The 26,368-nt window shown below is 43.6% G+C and overlaps 1 protein-coding gene across 6 annotated transcripts in view; it reads left to right on the top strand.

Annotated features, from left to right (window-relative positions):
- Positions 1-26,368, top strand: part of TNFRSF19 (TNF receptor superfamily member 19) — a 91,142-nt gene that overhangs the window by 15,705 nt on the left and 49,069 nt on the right. For all 6 annotated transcript variants that reach the window (XR_009740010.1, XM_061434959.1, XM_061434960.1 and 3 more), the window contains exons 2-4: positions 5,858-5,957; positions 8,091-8,201; positions 25,811-25,989. Coding sequence is in view for 5 of the 6 variants with exons in the window: in XM_061434959.1 (XP_061290943.1) it covers positions 5,892-5,957; positions 8,091-8,201; positions 25,811-25,989 (356 nt within the window). In the remaining variant the exon portion in view is untranslated. The remainder of the gene's footprint in view (positions 1-5,857; positions 5,958-8,090; positions 8,202-25,810; positions 25,990-26,368) is intronic.

The following is a 26,368-nucleotide window of genomic DNA, read 5'->3' as shown; positions in this document are numbered from 1 at the left end:
TCATCCTTTAAGCCTTTACTCTGTTCCAGGCCGCCAGCTGTGCCGCTTCCCTGCATTATCTCAGCAAACCCTCCCACACCCCACAGAAAGGGCCTGTTTTTGTCTCTACAGATGTGTGATCTCAGAGTGACTTTGCTGAAAACCCAGGGATCCTGGCTGCATTTTCTCCTGACCATTCCCAATTACCTGCAGGCTATTTTCAATTATGGTGGGTTTTCCTCAGTTCAGTTCAGTTCAGTCACTCAGTCATGTCCGACTCTTCCATCACCAACTCCCAGCGCTTACTCAAACACATGTGCATCAAGTCGGTGATGCCATCCAACCATCTCACCCTCTGTCATCCCCTTCTCCTCCTGCCTTCAATCTTTCCCAGCATCAGGGTCTTTTCAAATGAGTCAGTTCTTCCCATCAGGTGGCCAAAGTATTGGAGTTTCAGCTTCAGCATCAGTCCTTCCAATGAATATTCAAGACTGATTTCCTTTGGGATGGACTGGTTAGATCTCCTTGCAGTTCAACAGATTCTCAAGAGTCTTCTCCAACACCACAGATCAAAAGCATCAATTCTTTGGTGCTCAGCTTTCTTTAGAATCCACCTCTCACATCCATACATGACTACTGGAAAAGCCATAGCTTTGACTAAATGGACCTTTGTTGGCAAAGTAATGTCTCTGCTTTTTAATATGTCATCTAGGTTGGTCATAGCTTTTCTTCCAGGGAGCAAGTGACTTTTAATTTCATGGCTGCAGTCACCATCTGCAGTGATTTTGGAGCCCCCCAAAAATAAAGTCTCTCACTATTTCCATTTATTTGCCATGAAGTTATGGGACCTGATGCCATGATCTTAGTTTTCTGAATGTTAAGTTTTAAGCCAACTTTTTCACTCTCCTCTTTCACTTTCAAGAGGCTCTTTAGTTCTTCTTCACTTTCTGCCATAAATGTGGTGTCGTCTGCATCTGTCATCTGAGGTTACTGGTATTTCTCCCAGCAATCTTGATTCCAGCTTCTGCTTCATCCAGGTCAGCATTTCTCATGATGTACTCTGCATATAAGTTAAATAAGCAGGGTGACAATATACAGCCTTGACCTACTCCTTTCCCGATTTAGAACCAGTCTGTTGTTCCATGTCTAGTTCTAACTGTTGCTTCTTGACCTGCATACAGAGTTCTCAGGAGGCAGGTCAGGTGGTCTGGTATTCCCATCTCTTTCAGAATTTTCCAGTTTGTTGTGGTCCACACAGTCAGAGGCTCTGGCATAGTGATTGAAGCCGAAGTAGAAGTTTTTCTGGAACTCTCTTGCTTTTTTGATAATCCAACAGATGTTGGCATTTTGAACTCTGGTTCCTCTGCCTTTACTAAATCCAGCTTGAACATCTGGAAGTTCACAGTTCATGTACTGTTGAAGCCTGGCTTGGAGAATTTTGAGCATTACTTTGCTAGCATGTGAGATGAGTGCAATTGTGTGGTAGTTTGAGCATTCTTTGGCATTGCCTTTCTTTGGGGTTGGAATGAAAACTGACCTTTGCCAGTCCTGTGGCCACTGCTGAGCTTTCCAAATGTGCTGGCATATTGAGTGCAGCACTTTCACAGCATCATCTTTTAGGATTTGAAATAGCTCAGCTGGAATTCCATCACCTTCACTAGCTTTGTTCGTAGTGATGCTTCCTAAGGCCTACTTTGTGTTCCAGGATGTCTGGCTCTAGGTGAGTGATCACACCATCGTGATTATCTGGGTCATGAAAATCTTTTTATACAGTTCTTCTGTATTCTTTATACAGTTCTGTATTCTGTATACAGTTCTTGTGTATTCTTGCCATCTCTTCTTAATATCTTGTGGTTCTGTAAAGTCCATGCCATTTCTGTCCTTTATTGTGCCCATCTTTGCATCATATGTTCCCTTGGTATCTCTACTTTTCTTGAAGTGATCTCTAGTTTTCCCCATTCTATTGTTTTCCTCTATTTCTTTGCATTGATCTCTGAGGAAGGCTTTCTTATCTCTCCTTGATATTCTTTGGAACTCCGCATTCAAATGGGTATATCTGGGTTTACCTGCAGGAGACTATTTGAACTTTGCCTTTATACCACCATAGCCACTCCATAGATAGTCCGCCCAAGCCTAAATTACTTCTCAGCCTCTTGGTATAAAAAGCCAGGTTAAAAGAGAAGCCACAGAAAAGAGAAGTAACATAGTTCATTGGCACACTTCAGCCCCCAGTTCCCAGTTTAAGAAATCGTCTGTGAATGACAGCTTGCATTTTTAAAGTGAATTAAGATGTTTAAAAATACATCACTATGTCATTTAATCCTGTCTCCTGATCTAATGTGGGCTTCCCTGATGGCTCAGCGGGTAAAGAATCTGCCTGCAGTGCAGGAGATGCAGGGGACTCGGGTTCAGTCCCTGGGTCAGGAAGATCCCCTGGAGGAGGGCATGGCAACCTGCTCCAGTATTCTTGCCAGGAGAATCCCATGGACAGAGGAGCCTGGTGGCCCACAGTCCATGGTGTCACAAAGAGTCGGACACCTATGAAGTGGCTGAGCATGCAATTTAATGTACTGAATGCCTTGAGCAGGTAGTAAGATTTCACATATATATGTATATTTGTCTGAAACAAAAAATGTTTATCCTGTACACCACAAAAGAATTAGATCTGTTATCCGCAACCAAATCTCAGGTGTTTTCCACGAAGTGTTTTTCATTGTTTTGTGCTTCTTCATCCACTTAATTCTGCACACGTTCGCTGAGCACCCTGGTGTGCCTGACGCTAGGAACGGAGTCACAGGTGTGGTCCCTGCTGTGAAGAACCGTGTTGTCTGAGGAGTGGACCTGCCGTGCCATGTTGTGGGTCTTGTCCGTGAATGTGGAAAGGGCTGTGGGGCCAACGAGAGCCGCGCTTTTCCCTCTGCTTGGCTGTGGACAGCATTCAGCAGGGTGGTCACTGAGCTGGCTCTTGGAGGGTCTCAGAAGGAGAAAGGCTCTCCAGACCCAGAGGAGCAAGATCACGGGCATGCAGCAGAAGGGTGGATGTCAGGCTGTGGCTGTCCTGGGCGGGCAGCGTAGGCAGGGACCAGTGATGAGACCTCTAGGCCAGCGGGCAGATGAAAAGGGCATAGGTGTCTGGCCAAGGAGTTTAGAAGATGATTTGCAGGCACAAACCCACTGTGCCCCTGGAAATGCAGGCGCAGCAGTGCTCCTTTTGTATTTCCCATTTCAACTACTCAGTTTACTGTGTGTTGGGAAGATAATATTTTGGGCTGGCCAGAAAGTTCCCATAACGTCTTATGGGAAACCCTGAATGAACTTTTTGGGTGGAAGAAAAAAGTGAAAGTCGCTCAGTCGTGTCCGACTCTTTGCAACCCCATGGACTGTATAGGCCGTGAGATTCTCCAGGCCAGAATACTGGAGTGGGTAGCCTTTCCCTTAACCAGGGGGTCTTTCCAACCCAGAGATCGAACCCAGGTCTCCCATATTGCAAGCAAATTCTTTACCTGCTGAGCCACACGGGAAGCCCGAAATATTTGGCTAACCCAATATAAATCAGCACATTGGATCTAGTTTCATTAATTTTTGTATACCATATCATCTAAAAAAATTTTGTGATGCAAAAATCGTAGTACTTTGTTCAGTGTTCTCCTTTTTGGGTAGTATATGTATGGTTTTTATCTCATCACCTTTTTTAATTTATAAACTTTTAAGAAGGATCATGTTACTTACATTTTTGGCCCCCAAAGCACTATACATGTGTTTGTTTCATTATTAATGAAATCTTTATACTACAAAGAATGTTCAGGATAAAGAGGGTAAAAAATCCCCCAGATTGCCACAGTATAAACCTAAATCATAGATAATATTTTGCCATATTTATTTTCGTACATAAAATGGGCGTGTCTTGTGAAGTCAGAATCGAATTGCCTTGACTTCTAGGTTGAGGTGTGTGTCATCAGTCATCTTTACAAGAAGATGCTGCATGTTTTGTCTGCCTTCCACAGTAATTAGCACCATGCCCCAGTAGAGTTATCTGTCCTAACTGGACGCTCAACTATAGACTGATTATTCACAGACTCTAGAAGAAGGGGATGACAGAGGATGAGATGGTTGGATGGCATCACTGACTCAATGGACATGAGTTCGAGCAAACTCCGAGAGATAGTCAAGGACAGGGAAGCTTGGTGTGCATCGGTCCATGGGGCTGCAAAGAGTCAGACACGACTTGGCCACTGAACAACAACAACAACGGTGCCCAGACTCTAGCAATCTCTTTGTTCCTCGTGTTCTATGTATATACTTTGGTATTTATAACCTCTTTTCTGTGTTAGTTTAATTCCATATAGGTTTTGTGCTTTTTATCTTAAAAAAAATTGAGGGCCCTGCTGGGAAAGAGACAGCCTGAAGCATACCATTCAGGGAATGTGATGTTATCTTCTGACCCCTATCCTGTGTCTATACAGCAGCAGGTTGCATGGTTGGGTAATTGCTGGATGATTTTGAGATATGCAAGGGGGGGTGAGAAAAGCTGTGATCAAGAAGCCGGAAAAGAAAAAAAAAAAAAAGAGCTGTTTGAATTCATTCAAAATGGGTTATTCACTCAACCACATTTAAAAATGACTTTTTGTTGCCGATGTTTGGACCTGCTGGGGCAGCCGGGACGACCACCTGGACAGCCTCCTGGCGGGGCTGGGGTGCCCCGGGCTGGCTGTTTGGTCCGCAGTTGGGACGGCAGCCTGCTCACCTCAGCCTGCTTCCTCTGTTGTTACTGTTGCTGTTTTTCTTGAGCTGTTTGATTTTTGCTCTGGTTTCTTTCCAAGTAGTCAGGCTATCTGCTCTGAGTTCTTGTTAGAAACTGAATCACTGTTCCTCTGCCTGATTGGTGGAGGGTACAGATGAGTCTTTACTTTTTAAAAATGTTCAAATAAATCTCTTCTCTTGACATGGCGTGAGTCTGTAAAAACAAAACAAAACACACTTGTCTCTGCATTTGGCAAAGAGAAAGAGGCTTAGTTTGTTCTTCTTGAAGTGTCAGGGTAGTGCCTCCAGTTCATCACTTATAAATGATTTTTAGGTGTTTTTTTTGTTTTTAATAAATGCTCATTTTTCTGCTAGTAGATAATTTGCGCTGTACTGGTTTGGGGAAGAGTTTACAAATGCCATATGTTAGTTGTTCCCGCTTCTTAGTGAAGCTCAAGATCTGAGACACAAGCACGCAGTTTTTATTAAACGGAGCAGGTTGATTTCACGGTGTCTGTCATGGGGACACTGGAGCCACCCAGCGGGGTTGGCGTCCAGCTCTGCCTCTTATCACCAGTGTCATCCGAGGCAAGTGACTCAGCCCTTAATGAGCCTCAGTTTCCTCATCTCTAAAGTGGGGATAACGACAGCATCCACCTTCTAGGGTAGTTGTGAAGATGAAATGAGTTCTGCTAAGAATGGCGTGTGCTTAGCATGTGTTAGTTATTTTATCATTGGTATCATCCTATATGACTAAACCCATATAAATGGGAAGTTTCTGTAAGTTTGAATGTAATTTTCTGCTGGGTGAAGTTGACACTGTAGAGACTTGGACAGAAAGAAAATAAAGGCATGTGTAGCCTAGGAATTCAGAGCCAGCAGGTGTTTTCTATGTACTGTGTAGGTTGACAAAGCTTCAGTTCTCATAACCTAAATTTTTAAAGAATTGTTTAGTATTTATCTCTTGTATCTTTGAAAAAGATGAGTTCTTTTTAAAACATAAATGATACTTTGTTTTATTAATATACTAAATAGTATCATGTTTTACTAGTGTATATAGTAAATGGTAGCACTGTGTAGTAAATACTAAGCACAGTCACTCCTGGATTAACATTAACTGTATCTTCTTCTCTTTTAGAGCTCTTCAACCAGAAATACATTTAATAAGAGCAATGGCTTCAAAGGTGCTACTCAGGCAACAGAAATCTTTCACGGTTGTAGTTTTACTAGCCTGTTTGGTAAGTCAACTCTTTACTTTCGTAAGAATGTAGGGGAAAAATTCATAGAACTAGTACCCAATCTATTTCCCATTTTTAACCCCGTATCTTCAAATTTTTCTTTCAAATTCCTTTTATCATTGTTGCATTTAATTAATAAGTCAGAGGTTGCTGTTGGGTCTTGACTTTTGTGGCAATAATTGCACTTATTTATTTCAATCTGGGTAAGATCATCAAGTCATGGCATTACTTATAGCCCCAGGATAATGATGCTTCATGGGCTCACAGGCAGGTGACTCCTGGAGCGACTAACACTTTCCTCTAAGATTGGTTGTCAAGTGTGGTTAAGAGAGGCTGGAGGTGATTACTAGACCTTTAGCCCCAAATTATGATCTTGAACCACACCTTGAATTCTCCCTCCTGCTTGCTCTAGAGAATAAGGCTGGGATTTTATTTAAGAAGGTTGGATGACATTGTTGTAGGTATTTGCTTCAAGTGGAAGCAGTTTGTACTGAATAACTGCCCATGCTGTCACCACTAAAGCCCGTTCTATGCGCCTCCGTGTAAAGAGCAGTGCACACTCCAGTCTCTATTCCGCCCATGCTTCCTGAAGCTCTCAGTTTTCATTTAGGGCAACAGAATTAGCATCAGGAATATTACTGAGGGGGCCCTTGCTTGGCGTGAGAGTTTGAACTGAATGTTGTCACCAGTCTGAGATTCTATTAATTCCAACACTTTTTAATGAAACACTGGCTATTAAGAAGCAGATATACATACTTTTGTAGGATGAGTGCATATAAGATGAACTTAACTGTCTTTAGGTAAAATAAGAAATAAAGTCTGTATCATGAAAATAACTTACAACCTTTGTTTTTGCAAAGTAAAGTAGATAGTCCTTCCATTAAGACCTATGCTGTGAACCAAAGCGTATTGTAAGGACATAGAGAACAGACTTTCAGTTGCCAGTGGGGAGGGATGGAATGGGAGGTTAGGGTTAGCAGATGCAAACTGTTACATATAGGATGGATAAACAAAAAGTCCTACTGTATAGCACAAAGAACTATGTTCATATCCTGTGATAAACCATAATGGAAAAGAATATTAAAAAATAAAGTATATGCATATATAGTGGCAAAGAACCTGCCTGCCAATGCAGTGATGTAAGATATGTGAGTTCAATCCCTAGGTTGGGAAGATCCTCTGGAGGAGGGCATGGCAACCCACTTTAGTATTCTTGCCTGGAGAATCCCATGGACAGAGGAGCTTGGCGGGCCACAGTCAATGGGGTTGCAAAGAGTCAGACACGACTGAAATGACTTAGCATTTGTGCATATATATATGTGTGTAAATATGTATGTATGATTGAGTCACTTTGCTATACAGCAGAAATTAGCACAACATTGAAAATCACCAATACTTCAATTTTTAGAAAATGGATATTATTAGGTCCCAATTAAGTGGCAAAATGGCAATCAATAGGAAAGTAACACTTTAACTTTGAAGAGCAGAGGATTTGGCCATTTTTGTCATCATCATAATTATTAGGAATTTTACTGATCTCAATATTGTCAGAATTTTTTGAATGATGGACTCTAAGTAAATGTAATTCAACTGAAAAGGTGGAAACTTCTGCACCAAAGTTGGGTGTTAGATATGTCTAAAAGATAATAGCAGAGTTCTTGAGGCCAGTCTATATGTTCCATTTATTTATTTATTATTCAATTCATTATAGCTGAATATGTTTATATTAAAAATCAAAAAAATACGATTTTTAAATTCAGAATTTTTCCAGTTGAAGAAGTACCCTGGGTCTCTGCATATCTGTTCTTTTAAGTCATCTTCTCACTTAGAAAGGAGAACAGCTTCTAGAAATTTTTACCTTGGGTTCACAAATGTGTAGGAAGAAGATGGCGATTGATTCCAGAAAAGGGGAGTTCTCATTCAGAAGCAGAGAGAGGACTCGGGCTTGAATTGTTTCGCTGACTTTTCCAGAAAGTGGTTTTCCTTCCTAAAGTGGAAACTGAATTGGCCTCACTCTGAATTAATGTTTACCTTCAGTGGTTATGTCGATAATACTGAAGATACTGTTCCCTTTTTGTGAAAAACAGAATTACCTCACCTTAAGATAACGTTTTGTGAAATGTTTTTTTTCAGGCATGTGGAGTGATTTGTGAAACAGGAGACTGTGGACAGCAGGAATTCAGGGACCAGTCAGGAAGCTGTGTTCTGTGCAAGCAGTGTGGGCCAGGCATGGAGTTGTCCAAGGTAACTGCTGGGTGCGTGGGACAGTCGTACGCCTGTGTTTTTTATTTATACTTATTTGCTTATTTGCTTGGACGCCTCAGGTCTTGGTTGTGGCACGCGGGATCTTTTGCTGCAGTGTGAAAACTCTGTAGTTGTGGCGTACAGATTTAGTTGCTCTGCAGCATGTGGGATCTTAGTTTCCCGACCAGGGATCGAACACGGGTCCCCTGAACTGCAAGGTGGATTCTCAACCATGGACCACTAGGGAAGTCCCACGTCTGTGTTTTTTTAAATGCGTTCTTATCAGCTGAATTCTTTTTCAGTTGATGACTGGTGATGATTTCCTCCTTTAGCCAAGTATTGAACAATTCCCTTCTCAATACGTTCGATTCATGTGTCTCACTGAGACAAAAGAAGTTGATTCTGGTAACCATACCTCATAGTTCTGTATACTTTAATGTTTACCATATTTTATTAAAAGAATAGAATCATTAAACAATAAGGTCTCACTGTGTAGCACAGGAAACCCTATATTCAATAATCTGTGATAAACCACAATGAAAGGGAACATGAAAGAGAATGTATATATTTGTATAACTAAATCAGTCCGTGGCACAGCAGAAATTAACATAACATTGTAAATCAACTATACTTCAATAGAATAATTTTTTAAATAGTTTTATTTATCTATTCTTGTGTGTGCTGGGTCTTCGTTGCTGCATGGGCTTTTCTCTAGGTGTGGAGAGTAGGGGCTACTCTCTAGTCACAGTGTGCGGGCTTTCAACTGTGATGGCTTTTCTTGTTGTAGAGCACAGACTGTAGGCATACAGGTTTCAGTAGTCATGGTACGTGGGCTCAGTAGTTGCGGCTCCCAGGCTCTAGAACTTGAGCTCAACAGTTGTGGCTTTGTTGCTCTGTACCAAGTTGAATCTTCCTGGATCAGGGATTGAATCCTTGTTTCCTGCATTGGCAGGAGAATTCTTTGCCCCTGAGCCACCAGAGAAGCCCTGAAACAATCTCCTTAAAGAAAAAAAAAAAGAATCATTAAGGTTTATTTGCATTAATTAAAAAGAATCAACATTCTACTAATGATTTAAAAATAAAGCATTGATAGCAGAATATGTTAATGCTCCTATTTACTGGGCCTTCTTTTTCTTAAGATGAAGGTTACCATTGCTAGTCAAGGAGCAGAGTCCAACAGTGTCTTAAGTAACCAGGGTCCAAGGGAGGAGTTGTTTTCCAAGCCAGAGTTTTGAACATTCTTTCAACAATGCCAGTGTGATTATTATTTTTCCCATGCTGAGTATGGACTTCCCAGGTCTGTCAATGCTAAAGATCTAAGAGATGCAGGTTCGATCCCTGGGTCAGGAAGATCCCCTGGAGGAGGGCATGGCAACCCACTCCAGTGTTCGTGCCTGGAGAATCCCGGGGACAGAGGAGCCTGGTGCGCTACCGTCCAGGGGGTCACACAGAGTCGGACATGACTGAAGAGACTTAGCAGCAGCAGCATGCTGAGTATAAGCTCCTTTCAGGAACATCTTAAATAGACTCATCTTCAGGACTGCTTATGAGTCAGCCGTGTTCTAAGAGGGTGGACGCAGCATCTTGGGTGTTCTGGGGCCCTTCTCTGTCCTGAGCACCTTGGAAGCTACGCACACATTTGCTTTATTGACTGACCTTTCGAAGATATTACCGGTTGTGGACAATTGATGTATCGTTTTGTTCTAAATAATGCACCAAGATCTTCCTGTTAGAAAAGAAACAAAAAGTGTCTCTTTAAGTGACTTTTCAAAGAGAAGTCCTTTCCCCTCCAGTCCACTGTGCTCTGAAGTTGAGTCTTGTCATTCATAGACTTTTGATTGATGATCTGCAAACATTGGGAAACAAAGAATTATGCATTCCACAAGTAATTCTGTGGATGGCCTGAGTGTTGTGTTTAATATGCGATGACTTTCAGCCTCCTGGGCCTTCCATTTGGGCAGAAACTGGCTGAGTTTTGAACTCTGCAAAGTCAGGTTAACTGGAGCACCCTGACTGATGTTTTTTGTAATCCCTGTCCGTTGTAAAAAGGTCCTTTATAATGGCAGACTGCATATCTGGAATCTATTGACAAAGTTAAGAATGCAATCATGCCTGGGAGGAAAATAGCGGTGTTTCTACTCCTCAGAGTTCTTTTTCCAAATCTCTCTTAAATCAGAATGAAAACTCACAGATTTGAAGAGATGAGTTAAGTCATTTCTAAGAAACCGTTCACTAACCTTCATCATTTATCTAGAGAATGAAGATGAAGTTTCTATCAGCTCCAAAATTTTTTTTAAAAACTCATCTCCTGAGGTTAACTGATAGTAGTTTCCATATTTCATAATTTCCCATGGATAGCCAGAAGAAATATTTTTCATTAGGGAGTAATTTTCCCTGATTGTTGCAATAGCTGTCCAACTATATTTCATTAACAGCAACAAAAGAAAGCAATGAATAGCTCTCCTATGCATACTCTTTTTGTTTATTAGTATTTATGATCCATTTCCTCATTTTAAAAATGTCCAGGACAAATTAAGGGAAAAAGAGTAAAAGTGAAGGTAACGATGTCCCTGAAGTATTAGATTCTGGAAACCCACTCTACTACTGTAGGCAAGAATCCCTTAGAAGAAATCGAGAGGCCATCATAGTCAACAAAAAGAGTCCGAAATGCAGTACTTGGACGCAATCTCAAAAACAACAGAATGATCTCTGTTCGTTTCCCAGGCAAACCATTCAGTATCACAGTAATCCAAGATTATGCACCAACCAGTAATGCTGAAGAAGTTGAAGCTCAACGGTTCTATGAAGACCTACAAGACCTTCTAGAACTAACACCAAAAAAAAGATGTCCTTTTCATTATAGGGGACTGGAATGCAAAACTAGGACGTCAAGAGATACCTGGAGTAACAGGCAAATTTGGCCTTGGAGTACAAAACGAAGCAGGTCACAAGAATGCACTGGTCATAGCAAACACCCTCTTCCAACAACACAAGAGAAGACTCTACACATGGACATCACAAGATGGTCAATACCAAAATCAGATTCATTATATTCTTTGCAGCCAAATATGGAGAAGCTCTATACAGTCCGCAAAAACAAGACCGGGAGCTGGCTATGGCTAAGATCATGAACTCTTTATTGCTAAATGCAGACTTAAATTGAAGAAAGTAGGGAAAACCACTAGAGCATTCAGGTAAGACCTAAATCAAATCCCTTATGATTATATAGTGGAAGTGAGAAATAGATTCATGGGATTAGATCTGATAGACAAAGTACCTGAAGAATTATGGACGGAAGTTCATGACATTGTACAGGAGCAGTGATCAAGACAATCCCCAAGAAAAAGACAAGACAAGACAAAATCGTTGTCTGGGGAGGCCTTATAAATAGCTGAGAAAAGAAGAGAAGCTAAAGGCAAAGGAGAGAAGGAAAGATATACCCATTTGAATGCAGAGTTCCAAAGAATAGCAAGGAGAGATAAGAAAGCCTTCCTCAGTGATCAGTGCAAAGAAATAGAGGAAAACAATAGAATGGGAAAGATCGAGATCTCATCAAGAAAATTAGAGATACCAAGAGAATATTTGATGCAAAGATGGGCACAATAAAGGACAGAAATGGCATGGACTTTACAGAAGCACAAGATATTAAGAAGAGATGGCAAGAATACACAGAAGAACTGTATAAAAAGATTTTCATGACCCAGATAATCACGATGGTGTGATCACACGTAGAGCCAGACATTCTGGAACACGAAGTAGGCCTTAGGAAGCATCACTACAAACAAAGCTAGTGAAGGTGATGGAATTCCAGCTGAGCTATTTCAAATCCTAAAAGATGATGCTGTGAAAGTGCTGCACTCAATATGCCAGCAAATTTGGAAAGCTCAGCAGTGGCCACAGGACTGGAAAAGGTCAGTTGTCGTTCCAATCTCAAAGAACTGCTACTGCTAAGTTGCTTCAGTTGTGTCCGACTCTGTGCGATCCCATAGATGGCAGCCCACCAGGCGCCCCCGTCCCTGGGATTCTCCAGGCAAGAACACTGGAGTGGGTTGCCATTTCCTCCTCCAATGCAGGAAAGTGAAAAGTGAAAGTGAAGTCGCTCAGTCGTGTCCCACTCTTAGCGACCCCATGGACTGCAGCCTACCAGGCTCCTCCGTCCATGGGATTTCCCAGGCAAGAGTACTGGAGTGGGGTGCCATTGCCTTCTCCATCCCAAAGAAAGGCAATGCCAAAGAATGCTCAAACTACCGCACAATTGCACTCATCTCACACGCTAGCAAAGGAATGCTCAAAATTCTCCAAGCCAGACTTCAACAGTATGTGAACCATGAACTTCCAGATGTTCAAACTGGATTTAGAAAAGGCAGAGCAACCAGAGGTCAAATTGCCAACATCCATTGGATCATCGAAAAAGCAAGAGAGTTCCAGAAAAACATCTACTTCTGCTTTATTGACTATGCCAAAGCCTTTGACTGTGTGGATTACAACAAATTTTGTGGAAAATTCTTTAAGTGATGGGAATACCAGAACACCTGACCTACCTCCTGAGAAATCTGTATGCAGGTCAAGAAGCAACAGTTAGAACTGGACATGGAACCAGAGACTGGTTCCAAATTGGGAAAGGAGTATGTCAAGACTGTATATTGTCACCCTGCTTGCTCAACTTATATGCAGAGTACATCGTGAGAAACACTGGGCTGGATGAAGCACAAGCTGGAATCAAGATTGCCAGGAGAAATATCAATAACCTCAGATATGCAGATGATACCACCCTTATGGCAGAAAGGGAAGAAAAACTAAAGATCCTCTTGATGAAAGTGAAAGAAGAGAGTAAAAGAGTTGGCTTAAAACTCAACATTCAGAAAACTAAGATCATGGCATCTGGTCCCATCACTTCATGGCAAATAGATGGGGAAACAGCGGAAACAGTGAGAGACTTTATATTGGGAGGCTTCAAAATCAGTGCAGGTGGTGACTGCAGCCATGAAATTAGAAGACTCTTGCTCTTTGGAAGAAAAGCTATGACCAACCTAGACAGCATACTAAAAAGCAGAGACATTACTTTGCCAACAAAGGTCCATCTAGTCAAGGCTATGGTTTTTCCAGTAGTCATGTATGGATGTGAGAGTTGGACTCTAAAGAAAGCTGAGCGCCAAAGAATTGATGCTTTTGAACTGTGGTGTTAGAGAAGACTCTTGAGAGTCCCTTGAACTGCAAGGGGATCCAACCAGTCCATCCTAAAGCATATCAGTCTTGAATATTCATTAGAAGGACTGATGCTGAAGTGGAAACTCCAATATTATGGCCACCTGATGTGAAGAACTAACTCATTGGAAAAGACCCTGATGCTGGGAAAGATTGAAGGTGGGAGGAGAAGGGGATGACAGAGGATGAGATGGTTGGATGGCATCACCGATTCAATGGACATGAGTTTGAGTAAGCTGTGGGAGTTGGTGATGGACAGGGAGGCCTGGTGTGCTGCAGTCATGGGGTCGCAAAGAGTTGGATACAACTGAGCAACTGAACTGAACTGAACTGAAGACCCACTCAGAAGCAGAAATTTACATATGTTGAGAGTGTTCCTGCATGTCCTGATATATCCATTCTGCAGGCAGGCAGCCTGTCAGCTTTCACCCTCACCATCTACACAGACTGCCCAGCTCCATTTAACAGACACTCAGTGTGTCTTTGCTAGAGGAGTGAACAGATCGGTCAACCTCAAAGAGGTTTTGGAAAGTAAGTGCTAGTACATAGTGTACATGGTACTTCGGCGCTCAGTCGTGTCTGACTCTTTGTGACCCCACGGACTGCAGCCCGCCAGGCTCCTCTGCCCATAGGGATTCTCCAGGCAATAATACTGGTGTGTTGCCCTGCCCTCCTCCAGGGTATCTTGCCAACCCAGGAATCTCCCACATTGCAGGCAGATTCTTTACCGTCTGAGCCACTTGGAAAGAAAGGAAACAGTTAAATCTAGTAATATAAAAGTTAATGAATGTGTGATTGGTGTGTTATTAATAATATGTTTGCCAAGTCTTTTAGTTTGGTTTTAGTTCTTAGTAAATAAAATTAGTAAGTGAGCCTTGCTCAGGCTCTAAATTATAAAATATAAGAAAGCCAAAGGATTCAAACATACCAATGGAAGTAAAAACATATTTTTATTTCCCCATTAATTAATCAAGGCAAAGGATATGAGGGTTTTTTTTTTTTTTAATATAAGCCATTACTTTAGAACTAGAAATCTCCAAACTGCCTACCCGTGAATTTGCAGTTTTTTCCTTCCAGGCTGATTTTATTAAATTTTTAGCAAGTACATATATCTTTCAGAAGAAAGAAAAGTTCTGAGTATATTAAAATCAGATAAATCACTTAAATCAACAGGTATGTTCAATTGGTTAATGAGTCACTTCCAAGTTTTTCAAAGTGAGGTAAAACTTTTTTTTCACTAAGTTTTTGTTAAATTGTTAGATATCAACATTTATAAAAAATCTAATTGCTTTCTGCTCGGAATATTAAATACATAATTTGGAAGGGGAATCTGTTCATTTGTAGGGAAGCAGATAAGTACAAACATCTTTGCTTTTTAAACTGAGGCTTACCAATTTGGTTACCTGTGGTGTTTGATATTGTGAAAGCACAATAAATACTTTTAGATTAGTTATGAAAAAGTAGAAAAGCTGGGTCAAATGATCCATACCCACAACCAAAGTTTTCTTCATGTTAAGAATTTTAAAAGGAGCATTTTCCCCAAACATAGAGCTTTCAAATAATCTTTCCTCTAACATTACTATATAATGTATTTTGCTGTACTAAACATAATTTAAAACTTCTATTTTCTACTATCGTGTCTCTCTAAAATAACAAAGTCTGGATCATGCAGTTCTTTGAACTGCAAACATGTATCTGTATCTTAAAACTCAAGCTTGGAAATTCGTTGGGTGAGCAGGTATTCTTAAACTTTCCATCTGTGGTTTTATTACTCCTAATTATTATTTTCTTTGGAAAGCTTTCAGCCCTGCCTTTTCGCAAGGTGTCTGGCTTCCTCCCCCATGGTTAGGTCCCTACCCTTAGGACACGCAGTGGGGCTTGTTGCCAGCCGCGGGGAGCACTCACCCGGGGCGCTATGCTCTCTGCTCATCTGCGGTGTTGGTCATGGTTCTGACCGCTTTTCACTTCCTCCCAGTCGTGAGAGTGTAAGGCGTCTACCCTGCAGCCCCAGGTTCCATAATATCTTTGTGGCTCATTGAGATGGACACCCTTTCCATCTTTGGCCACTTTTTAAACGAGTACTTGTTTTGAGACTTTGTGTGTATACTTTCTGTTATGTGCGTCTGCAGGGTGTTTCTTATAAAAAATAAGGCCTCTCTCTCAAAATGTCTGTCACTGTGACTCAGTCACACCGATCATGCAACGAGAATGGACAGTGGTGGCTGACGTCATGAGCCGGCTTCGATGTGATCTCCGTGTATGCCATCAGAAATCCTCACAGCGTAGGTCTGAAGAGGGGAGTCTAGCTGCTCCTGTTCACAGATGGGGAACCAGAGACACAGAGATTAGCCGGTGTGTCCACACCGCTGTTCGTGAGTGATGGCATGGGGAGGGTGGCGGGGCCGCTTGGGCTAACCTCTGCCTGCCTGTCACTGCCAGGGCAAGGCGCACCTGGCCGGGCTTTCTGTGCCGAGGAACATCTCAGCAGCCCATTTGGTTCCCAGGTTAACCGCCCCCCTCCCACGCCGCCCAAGAGCCCCAAGCACCATCTCTCTCATTTAGGCCCTTTTTAAAGAAAATTTCATATTCATTTTGTTACTTACATTGATATAGTATTGGGTTGGCCAAAAAGTTCGTTCTGGCTTTTCCAAAATGAGATTTTTGGCCAAGCCAGTACTAACATGGTTGTACTTACTGTACAAGCCAGTCTTAACATGGTTGTAACAACAAATTAATACATTTCAGTACTCATGTAGCATTAATGAAACCATGACAGTGGTTATTATCAGTGGGTCACTGTAATCTCTGATATGTTAAGGTAAACAAACACATAAGTACACATATGTATTTGTATGTGTAAATATGTATTATATTAGCATTACATAATTGGTATTACATAGCTCATATATAAGGGACTTCCCAGGTGGCGCTAGTGGCGAAGAATCTGCCTGCCAATGCAGGAGACCCAGGTTCAATCCCTGGGTCAAGAAGATCCCCTGGAGAAGGAAATGGCAACCTTCTTACCTGGAGAATCCTAAGGACGGAGAAGCCTGGTGGGCTACAGTCCCTGGGATTGCAAAGAGTTGGACACAACTGAAGACTTAGCACAGCACAGCACAGATCATATATAATATAAATACATATACAGTGTATATTATATTTATGGAATATGTAATCAATATTCTACATGACATATACTGATACATAATTAACCTGTATGCAAAATTTAATTATTTTAATTAGACAAATGTATTTGATCAGCTTCCCTGGTGGCTCAGAGGGTAAAGAATCTGCTTGCAATGTGGGAGACCTGGGTTCAATCCCTGGGTTGGGAAGATTCCCTGGAGGAGGGTATAGCAACCCACTCAAGTATGCTTGCCTGGAGAATCCCATGGACAGAGGAGCCTGGGGGGACGGGCTACAGTCCATGGGGTCGAAAAGAGTCGGACACGACTGAGTGACTAAGCACAGCACAGCACATTTGATCAGCAATATATGATCCATGCAAATGTTAGCTCAAACTCTTTATTATTTAAAATTAAAAACTCAATTAAGGAAGAATTTAAATGGGGAACAAAAGAGAAATCTTCAAAAGAAAAAAAAGACTTTTTAGTAACTCAGCTTAGGAAGTAGATTTCCTGAATCTTTTGGAAAGTAATGTGGTAAGTCATGGAACCATTCGGAGTCTGTTTTGAGGGTTTTATTCCCTTGAGCCATATTTACTGTCTCCCCCACTGCATGGTTTAGGTTTTAGTTTTTGAGAGTCTATGATAAAGATAATGAATAATGTCTTTTTCCTATTTCTGAGGCAAAAAATACCACGTGTGGTTTCCATGGCTCTGTGAGCAGCCCCGCCGGTGTTTTGACCAGGACCGTGTGCCTGAGTGTCAGGTGGCGTCCCGGGGGCTCATGAGAGCAAACAGCATTGGGATGTGTGGGAGATGATATTTTCGTTTTCCCAAAGTGACTACATAAGACTTGGATTCTCACCATCTCGAGCTTGCCCAGCCCCTCCCCCGCACCGAGTATTGATGCCAACAGTGAGCTTTTAACACGGTCGCCTCTCAGCAGTAAATCAGGAAACTAGTTTTTGCATGAGCCTCTGGAAACAGACTTCAAGTCTCTGGCATGGTTTTCAAAGTAAGCTTTGCTAAGCAATTATTGGGATGATTTTAGTTAATGTGAAAAAATTGACTCTTGTAAACAACAAGAGTTTATGCGAGTCTATGCGGGGCTTCCTATTTTTAAAGACGTCTCCCTCTTGGAAAATTGTTTTCATCCTTATGAACAAAGTTACACAAAATTTAGTGTAATTTTCAAGCATAAAAGGATTCATTTCTGCCATTTAATTATACCGTTGCTCACTTTATTTGTGTTTAATTATACCTAATCGAGCCCACTGATGTTTGGCAGATATTAACAAGCTCTAGCTTGTAATTTTTCTTTAAAAAAACTCAACTGTGGGTTTTCACAAACCGAAAGTTTGGGGCTGGGGATGCGTCTTTGGTGTTGTTTTATTAAAGGAAATTAAAAAGCTGATTTCTAAACACCGGCCACATGAATCTAATTCATCATTCCCATTTCTGTGCCCTAGATTTTCTCTATAAATAACTTCTTCTCCGTCCAAGTTGAGCTTTTAAAGTTCAAAGAACTCAAGTTAATAGTCACTGGCCGCACAAATAAATAGTGCTTTCGACTCGAGCACCCAGAATGTGTCTCCGGGACATTTCGTAGTCTGGGAGGATCTCCCCTGTTGGGGGTGGGGGCCTGCTCCCCCAGCATGTAGGTGGGATCCACTTGTGTTTTTGTTCGGTTCTGGCTTTGCAGAGGGAGGGAGGAGAGAAGGGGATCTGAGGACTGTTTACTTTGAGTCATTTTGCTACTGGAAAGCCACCAAATGTGGCTTAAAAATATTGGGCAGAGTGACAGAGCCATGGCCGCTGGCTCTGTCCAGCCTCCTGCTGCCTCGGAACCAAGGCAAGGCAGCCGATCCGTGCATCCCCGCCCTCCCGGGAGGAAGGCTTGGCCTTGCCAACCAGGAAATATTGCCATGACCTTTACAGGCTTGCTCCCTGGAGTTAAATAATAGCACCAGTAGTAGTGGTAGTAATAATAATAACACACTTTAGGAAAATGCACAATGTTTGTTCATCCATCTTAAACAGCAAGCAGTTCTTTATTACACATTGGCTCAACTCCTGCTAAAGAAAAGTTACTCAGTGTCTCTTGTTGAGGATGGTGGAACAGGAATGACTCAGAAACTTGGCAGCAGGTGTGGGGTGCGCTGTGGTGGGATTTTACAGGGGGAGGGGGTCATCTCTGAATACATCCTGGAGAAGTGGGAATTCATAGCTGAGGAGCACTGTAGTCCGCCAGGCTCCTCTGCCCATGGGATTCTCCAAGCAAAAATACTGGAGTGGGTTGCCATTCCCTTCTCCAGGGGGTCTGCCCAACTCAGAGAATGAACCCATGTCTCCAGCAGGTCATAATTTAAAAAATAAAGGCCATAGTATTGTCTTGAAGCCTCCATGTGTTTCTAGCATGGATTTCAATGGGAGATGGTCCTCCACAAACAAAAGTGAAAGTGTAGGGAAACTCACTCAGTTGTGTCCGACTCTTTGTGACCCCCTGGACTATACAGTCCATGGAATTCTCCAGGCCAGAATACTGGAGCGGGTACCCTTTCCCATCTCCAGGGGATCTTCCTGACCCAATGATCGAACCCAGGTCTCCCGCATTGCAGGCAGATTCTTTACCAGCTGAGCCACAATGGAAGCCCGAGAACACTGGAGTGGATAGCCTATCCCTTCTTCAGTGGATCTTCCCGACCCAGGAACCGAACCGGGGTCTACATTGCAGGCAGATTCTTTACCAACTGAGCCAAACATGTCACTAATTCTAGAGCCCAGGCTGGTGACTGACTCACTGTTCCCTCCCACACCACACCCTGCTAGACACACACACACACACAAACACACATACACACACACTCCTTCCAATAAAAGGGTCAGAGGGAGAACTCAGGGCCACCTGGGATGTGTTGGACAGAGGTTAAAACAGTACAAAGAACTTCTGTTCAGGAGCTTTTGCAACAGAGACTTCAGCCTACAACTGGGTTCAGTTTCAAATCTAGGTGGACATGTGGGGGGCAAGCGCCCGGGAGCAGGATGGGGAACTGGGGTGGGAACTCCCAAAAAGGAAGCATCAGGGGAAGGGGCATCCCGGCTAAACAGACAGGGGGATTCCTGCTGAAGGTGGGCAGACGATCAGACATCACCGGTGAGTGGGGAGGATGGGGGGAGGGTGAGAGCTGGTCAGATACGGAGAATAAGCATGTGTGGAGAATGGGAGACACCTGGGCTCTTCAAGACCAGACCTAAGAACAGGGCATGGTCGAGAAATTGGCTCAGAGAAGCTTGTCCAGTTTGGTCAAGTGGAGGGTCTGTCAAAAGTAAGATGAAGCAGATCCACCACGGGCAGCCTGCTCCTTGCCTTCTCTCCAGAGACCCATCCATACTTCTTCTGCTTCTGTACTCAAAGAAAGCACTCTACCAGAGAAATCACCCCCTCCTAGCCCAGAGTCATGAGGGAAAACCCCAAAGATCGGATGCTATTTTGGTTAGATGCCGTAGTGTATCTCGTGGTTCTCACCAGTGAATTTCACCCGGGGCAGAGAGCGTGCCCTTGGGATGCAGTGGTGAGACCTGTATCCTGAACACTGCCAGCATGCCCTGAGACAGGCAGATGCACTCAAGCTGCACACACATGCACACACACCAGAAGGGCATGTCTGTGACGTTTCCACAAACCTGGCTGTAGAGTTTGACTGGGGGTGGGGGGTAGGAAGTTACAAATGAAGGACGGGTTGTTTACTGAACTTAATATGGAAGATTTCAAGGCACTTTAACCACTTTGTTTCACTGAGTGAAATAAAAACATCAAAATAGACATTTATAGTGGGATATAATTTAATATTTATGTGCTGTTTACTTTATAGCCTGGATTTCAAATAATTATGGCATCTGTATGTTTACGGTGCTTTAGAAATACGACAAATCAGCTCTAAAAGTGGTTGCTGCCTTGGACGCCGTACAATAATTCTTTGGAAATAATTGCTCTGAATTTCTAGTTAATTCAAGATGTCTAGTTAATTCAACGCATGAAATCGTCACTTCATACACTTAAGCTGTCATGAACTGCAAGCTATGATGTTATTCTTAAAAGTTCAAAAATAGTATTAGAATAGTATTGTTTTAAAATGGCAAATACTTTAGAGAAAATATATACTTTTAAAATTTTATTGAAGTATTATTGATTTACAGTGTTGTGGTAATTTCTGCTGTGTAGCAAAGGCATTCAGTTATATGAGATATATGCATTATTTTTCGTATTCTTTCCTATTATGCTTTATCACACGATACTGAATATAGTCCCTGTGCTGCACAGTAGGACCTTGTTGTTTATCCATCCTGTTTATAACAGTTTGCATCTACTAACCCCAATCTCCCAATCCAGCCCTCCCCCACCCACCTCCACCTTGGCAGCCACACTTCTCTATGTCTATGAGTCTGTTTCTGACTGAAAGCGCAGGTCGCTCAGTCGTGTCTGACTCTTTGCAACCCCATGGACCATACAGTCCATGGAATTCTCCAGGCCAGCATACTGGAGTGGGGAGCCTTTCCCGTCTCCAGAGGATCTTCCCAACCCAGGGACCAAACCCGGGTCTCCTGCATGGCAGGTGGATTCGTTACCAACTGAGCCACAGGGAAGCCCAGGAATACTGGAGTGGGTAGCCTAGCCCTTCTCCAGCGGATCTTCCCAACCCAGGAATTGAACCAGGGTCTCCTGCCTTGCAGGCGGATTCTTTATCAGCTGAGCTATTTGAATAAAATTCACCCAAATAATCAATCTCTGTACAAGTATGACTCATGGTTCCTGCTCTGTACACTTCGGTACTGTTTTATGATACTAATGATGCAAAGCCTTATCTCAACCCCTAACCCAGTGCTACCCCAAAGAAAATTGCTATTGCTGCCAGTAAAACGTGTGAACTCCAGGCAGAAATAGAGAGCCAGTATCCAGTTATTAAGGAAACCTCTGATACAGTTGGAGCCCCACTTTTTTCTTTCTATATATGATTTGGTCCAGTGTAGAATGAGCCAAAAAAAAAGAAAAAATCATGAAATCCTCATTCTACAAAATCTAATGCCATGTAAATGACACACAGCAATATATGGCAAAAACTCTTTGGCCAAAAGAGTTCTCATGTAAGATATACACTCTAGAATACAGCCAAGAATCAAAAAAGAAGCACAAAGATTTCTCCAACACTAAAGTATATGTTCTTTCTCAAGAGAGATGGGACTGTCAACACCCCTGTGTGTATTCTTTCAAGTCGGATCGTTTATCCAGTTTCTCGGGAATGGGGAGAGGAAGTGAGTGGCTGTGGACGGTGATGCCCGGCAGGAGGGAGGGAGAGCAGCTGACCGCCGGGCAAGGGCGTTAACACAGCCACAGCGCCTGCAGACCCAGGGCTGCCTGGTTCTTTGTGCAATAGCGCAATGGAGCAGTGGATTCAACCGGGAAAGGTGAAATTCTATTTTGTGTACCCATTTTCAAAAGCAAGTAGTTGAGACTCATTTTAAACAGATTTTTATTCAGTAAAAATGTTTTAGATGAAAAGTGATGCTTTTGTTGTTATTGTTCAGCCTCTCAATCGTGTTGACTCTTTGCGACCCCATGGACCACGGCACACCAGGCTTCCCTGTCCTTCAGCATCTCCTGGGGTTTGCGCAAATTCCTGTCCATTGAATCGGTGATGCCATCCAACCTTCTCATCTTCTGTTGTCCTCTTCTCCTTTTGCCCTCAATCTTTCCTAGCATCAGGGTCTTTTCCAGTGAGTCAGCTCTTTGTATCAAGTGGCTAAAGTACTTCAAAGTGGTGTTTGAAGTCACCTAAAAAACTGGGGTCTGCAGATCCCTTTGTTCCCCGGCGAGACTTTATTATACTGGAATCAGAAACACTTGGGCTGTAGATCATCCAGAATAATAAAAGCCATTGGTATCCGTTCTTTGGCCGGATGCTAGTGCTTGATTTCTAGTTTGGAGGCTTTATATGTTTCCCAGTTTATTTCTCAGAATAACCCTGTAGGGCCGGGTGATATCCCCTCTCACAGATGAAGTGGCTGAGGGTCAGAGAGTTCCCAGAGTACCTTGGCTGGCAAGTGGCCTATGTGTGTTTGTCTCCAGTGTGGGAGAATACCCCCATTCTGCTGCGTCAGCCTGGCCGGGAGAGCAGCGTTTCAGAGGTGTGCTGCTGGTTCACAGACCCCTACCTCTTTCCCCTTGTTTGCTTGTCTTCCTCTGCCCGCTTTTCCTTCCCCTCTCTGTTGTGTGTTAACCTGTATATGAGACCCGTATATGCAAGCCACCTGCAACCAAGAGTGATTTTGCAGTTGTGGCCACAGGGACCTTTGCGGGGACACTGAGCTTGAGGCCCTGCCCCGGATGTCACATGCTTTGATCCCTGATGCTGGGGGCACGGGGTGGGAAGTGCCCTTCTGTGCCAAACGAAAATCTTGGGATGCCCGGCTCTCTCTGCAGCTAACATGGTCCCAACGCAGATCACACTGAGAGGCACAGCCCCCCAAATAGCAGGGGCTCCCCCCACCCCACTGAGACCGAACACACACCCCAAGAACTCTCTCTAGATGTGTGTCTGTGTTGTTTTCCTGATTGCTACAGCTGCTTTCTGCACGAAAATCAAATCATTACGGAGTTGTGAGAATTGAAAACACCTCATCATTCCACCCCCCACAAAAAAAAAAATCCCTGTTAACAATTTTAAGGAGATTCTAATTTGTGAACTGGGGCTTCCCTGGTGGCTCAGATGGTAAAGAATCTGCCTTAATGTGGGAGACCCCGGTTCCACCCCTCTCCTGTCCCCCCCTGCCTTCAGGTCAGAGCTTTGTCCAGCTGGAGCCCTCGGGGTTGAGGAGGGGCTGACCTCCTGCTTTGTTTTTCTCCGCAGCTCTTTGCTGTGCTTGTTCAAGACACTTCTGAAAGACGGACAGAGGAGCTGCAAGGGGGACGAAGGGGCCCCTCCCCCCAAATGTGCATGAGTTCATTAGTGGATTGAAGCCTTATTGCTAATACTCTTTATTGAGTTCCTTACTGAGTATAGGCAATACTATTCTTTGTATTGGTTTTTGTTTTTTAATTGAAGCGTCGTAGTTGATTTACCACGTGTTAGTTTCAGGTGTACAGCAAAGAGATTCAGGCATACATACGTAATACCTATTCTTTTTCAGATTCTTTCCCCATTATAGATTGTTACAAGATATTGTGTATCGTTCCCTGTGCTATATTGAAGGACTGCTGTTTATCTATTTCATATACAATAGTGTGTATCGGTTAACCCCAACCTTCAAAGCTGTCCCTCTCCTCCACCTCCCCCTTTGGTAACCATAAGTTTGTTCTCTATGTCTGTGAGTCTGTTTCTGTTTTGTAATTAAGTTCATTTGTATATTCTTGTATGTGTGTCTGTTGATTTAATTTTTAATTAGTTGTCTTTGTATCTAAATATGGATGGAGAAGGAAATGGCAACCCACTCCAGTACTCTTGCCTGGAAAATCCCATGGACAGAGAAGCCTGGTAGACTACAGTCCATGGGATCGCAAAGAGTCAGATATGACTGAGCAACTTCACTTCATGGATGGAGAAATTAAATGTGTAAATTTTATGGAGAAATGAGGATTATGACCTCCCTGGACCTGTGTTCTGGCTTCCATGGTTCCCAGAAGAGGGAGCTGAGGCTGTGAGGGGAGCCCTGACTCCCGCTGCCCCTCTGGCTGCCCGTGGGCCCCTGGCACATGCTCATGTGGGGCCGCGTGGGCCCCTGGCACACCCTCATGTGGGGCCGCGTGGGCCCCTGGCACACGCTCGTGTGGGGCCAAGTGGGCCCCTGGCACACCCTTGGTGTGAGGCTATGCGTGCAGCTTATGAGTTGCTGCCTGATTTTCTTTTTAATGGCCAGTGTTCTATCGAACGGAGAAGGCAATGGCACCCCACTCCAGTACTCTTGCCTGGAAAATCCCGTGGACGGAGGAGCCTGGTGGGCTGCAGTCCATGGGGTCGGGAAGAGTCAGACACGACTGAGCGACTTCACTTTCACTTTTCACTTTCATGCATTGGAGAAGGAAATGGCAACCCACTCCAGTGTTCTTGCCTGGACAATCCCAGGGACAGGGGAGCCTGGTGGGCTGCCGTCTATGAGGTCGCACAGAGTCGGACACGACTGAAGCGACTTAGCAGCAGCAGCAGTTCTGTAGAAACCATCACATAGTCGGTTTAACTATGATATGTAACTCTTCAGACATCCTCCTGTGTACATGTCAGATAAACTGCCAGAAAAGCCCACAGTATAATAATAAGAAGTCTGGCTCTGGAATTAAATGGTGTAGGTCTCATACCTTACGCCCCAGCAGTTCTGCTCCAGGGTATACATATGAAAAAAACAAAAACACTAATTCAAAAAGATATATGCACTTCAGTGTACTACTTAAAATAGCAAAGGTATGGAAGCAACCTAAGTGTCCATCAACAGAAGGATGGATAAGAAAGATGCTGTGTGTGTGTGTGTGTGTGTGTGTGTGTGTATATAGTGTTCTTTTAGGTGTCATATAAGCATCTTCTATCAGACAGCAATAAACAGCCAGGGCTTCCCAGGTGGCACAGTGGTAAAGAACCTCCCTGCCCGTATAGGAGACGCAGGAGATGCAGGCTTGATCCCTGAGTCAGGAAGATCCCCTGGAGAAGGAAATGGCAATCCACTCCAGTATTCTTGCCTAGAGAATCCCATGGACAGAGGAGCCTGGTGGGCTATTAGTCTATGGGGTTGCAAACGATGATAATAAACAGCTAAATATTTCAAGGCAGTTCACTGGATAGGTTTCTAGGCTTGTAAGCCTCTGACATTTCATATGCAGCCATCCTTGCGTTCTAATATTTATCAAAGCACTTATTTTCTGCCTTGATAAGTGAGTGTGTGTCTGCCTGTTTCCCTGACTCCAGTTTCTGAGGGTTCAGATGACTGGCCGAGTTAGAGAAGAAAGTGCCTGATTCCACCCTAAGCCAGCAATAATTCAGCAGCGGGAGGCAGAGAGCCTTTCCTATTCAAATGCTCATGCTGCTGGAATAAAGTGGATGACAAAGTATACTTCTGGCTGTAAGAGAGATTATTAGCAGGGAGACACATGGGAACCGCTGAAAGAGGGGCTTTTGTGTGCAGGGAGGCGGGCGCTGGGTAATTACCAGCCCGGTTCCTCGTCGTTGTATCTCGTCGTCCTCCTTTTTCACGCTCTCGAGGTCTGAATAGCCGTCTCTTGTCTCTTCATCCCCACAGGAATGTGGCTTTGGCTACGGGGAGGACGCCCAGTGTGTGAAGTGCCGGCCGCACAGGTTCAAGGAGGACTGGGGCTCTCAGAAGTGCAAGCCGTGCCTGGACTGCGCCCTGCTGAGCCGCTTCCAGAAGGCCAACTGCTCGGCCACTGGCGACGCCGTCTGCGGGGACTGCCTGCCTGGGTACGTGGCCAGTCCTCCCCGGGAGATCAGGTCTTTATTCTGAGCAGGATTTTCTCTCTGGTTCCCCTCCAGACACGGATGCCTGCTGACACCCACCCCAACAAGGTTGCCGAGGTTCACGGCTTTTCTGTTTCCCGGGCCTCCCGCACACCCTGCACGGTGACAGGCGGGGGGTTAGGATCAAACAGATAAGCCAGTGACCAAGGCTCGGTGTCAGAAAAGTCTGCAGAGTCCCCACCAGTCAATAAGAAAGAAAAGATGGACAAAGGGATGAAAGAATAAGGCAGCTCACAAAAGAGGAAGTGCATGTGGCCTGTGATGCTAGGAAGATGGCCATCCTCCATATGATCAGAGAAATGCAAACACCACCGTCCAGCCG

Source organism: Bos javanicus, chromosome 12 (genome assembly GCF_032452875.1).
Source record: "Bos javanicus breed banteng chromosome 12, ARS-OSU_banteng_1.0, whole genome shotgun sequence".
NCBI lineage: Eukaryota > Metazoa > Chordata > Mammalia > Artiodactyla > Bovidae > Bos > Bos javanicus.
Note: the sequence above shows the minus strand (reverse complement) of the source record. Positions and strands in the feature narration are given on the sequence as shown.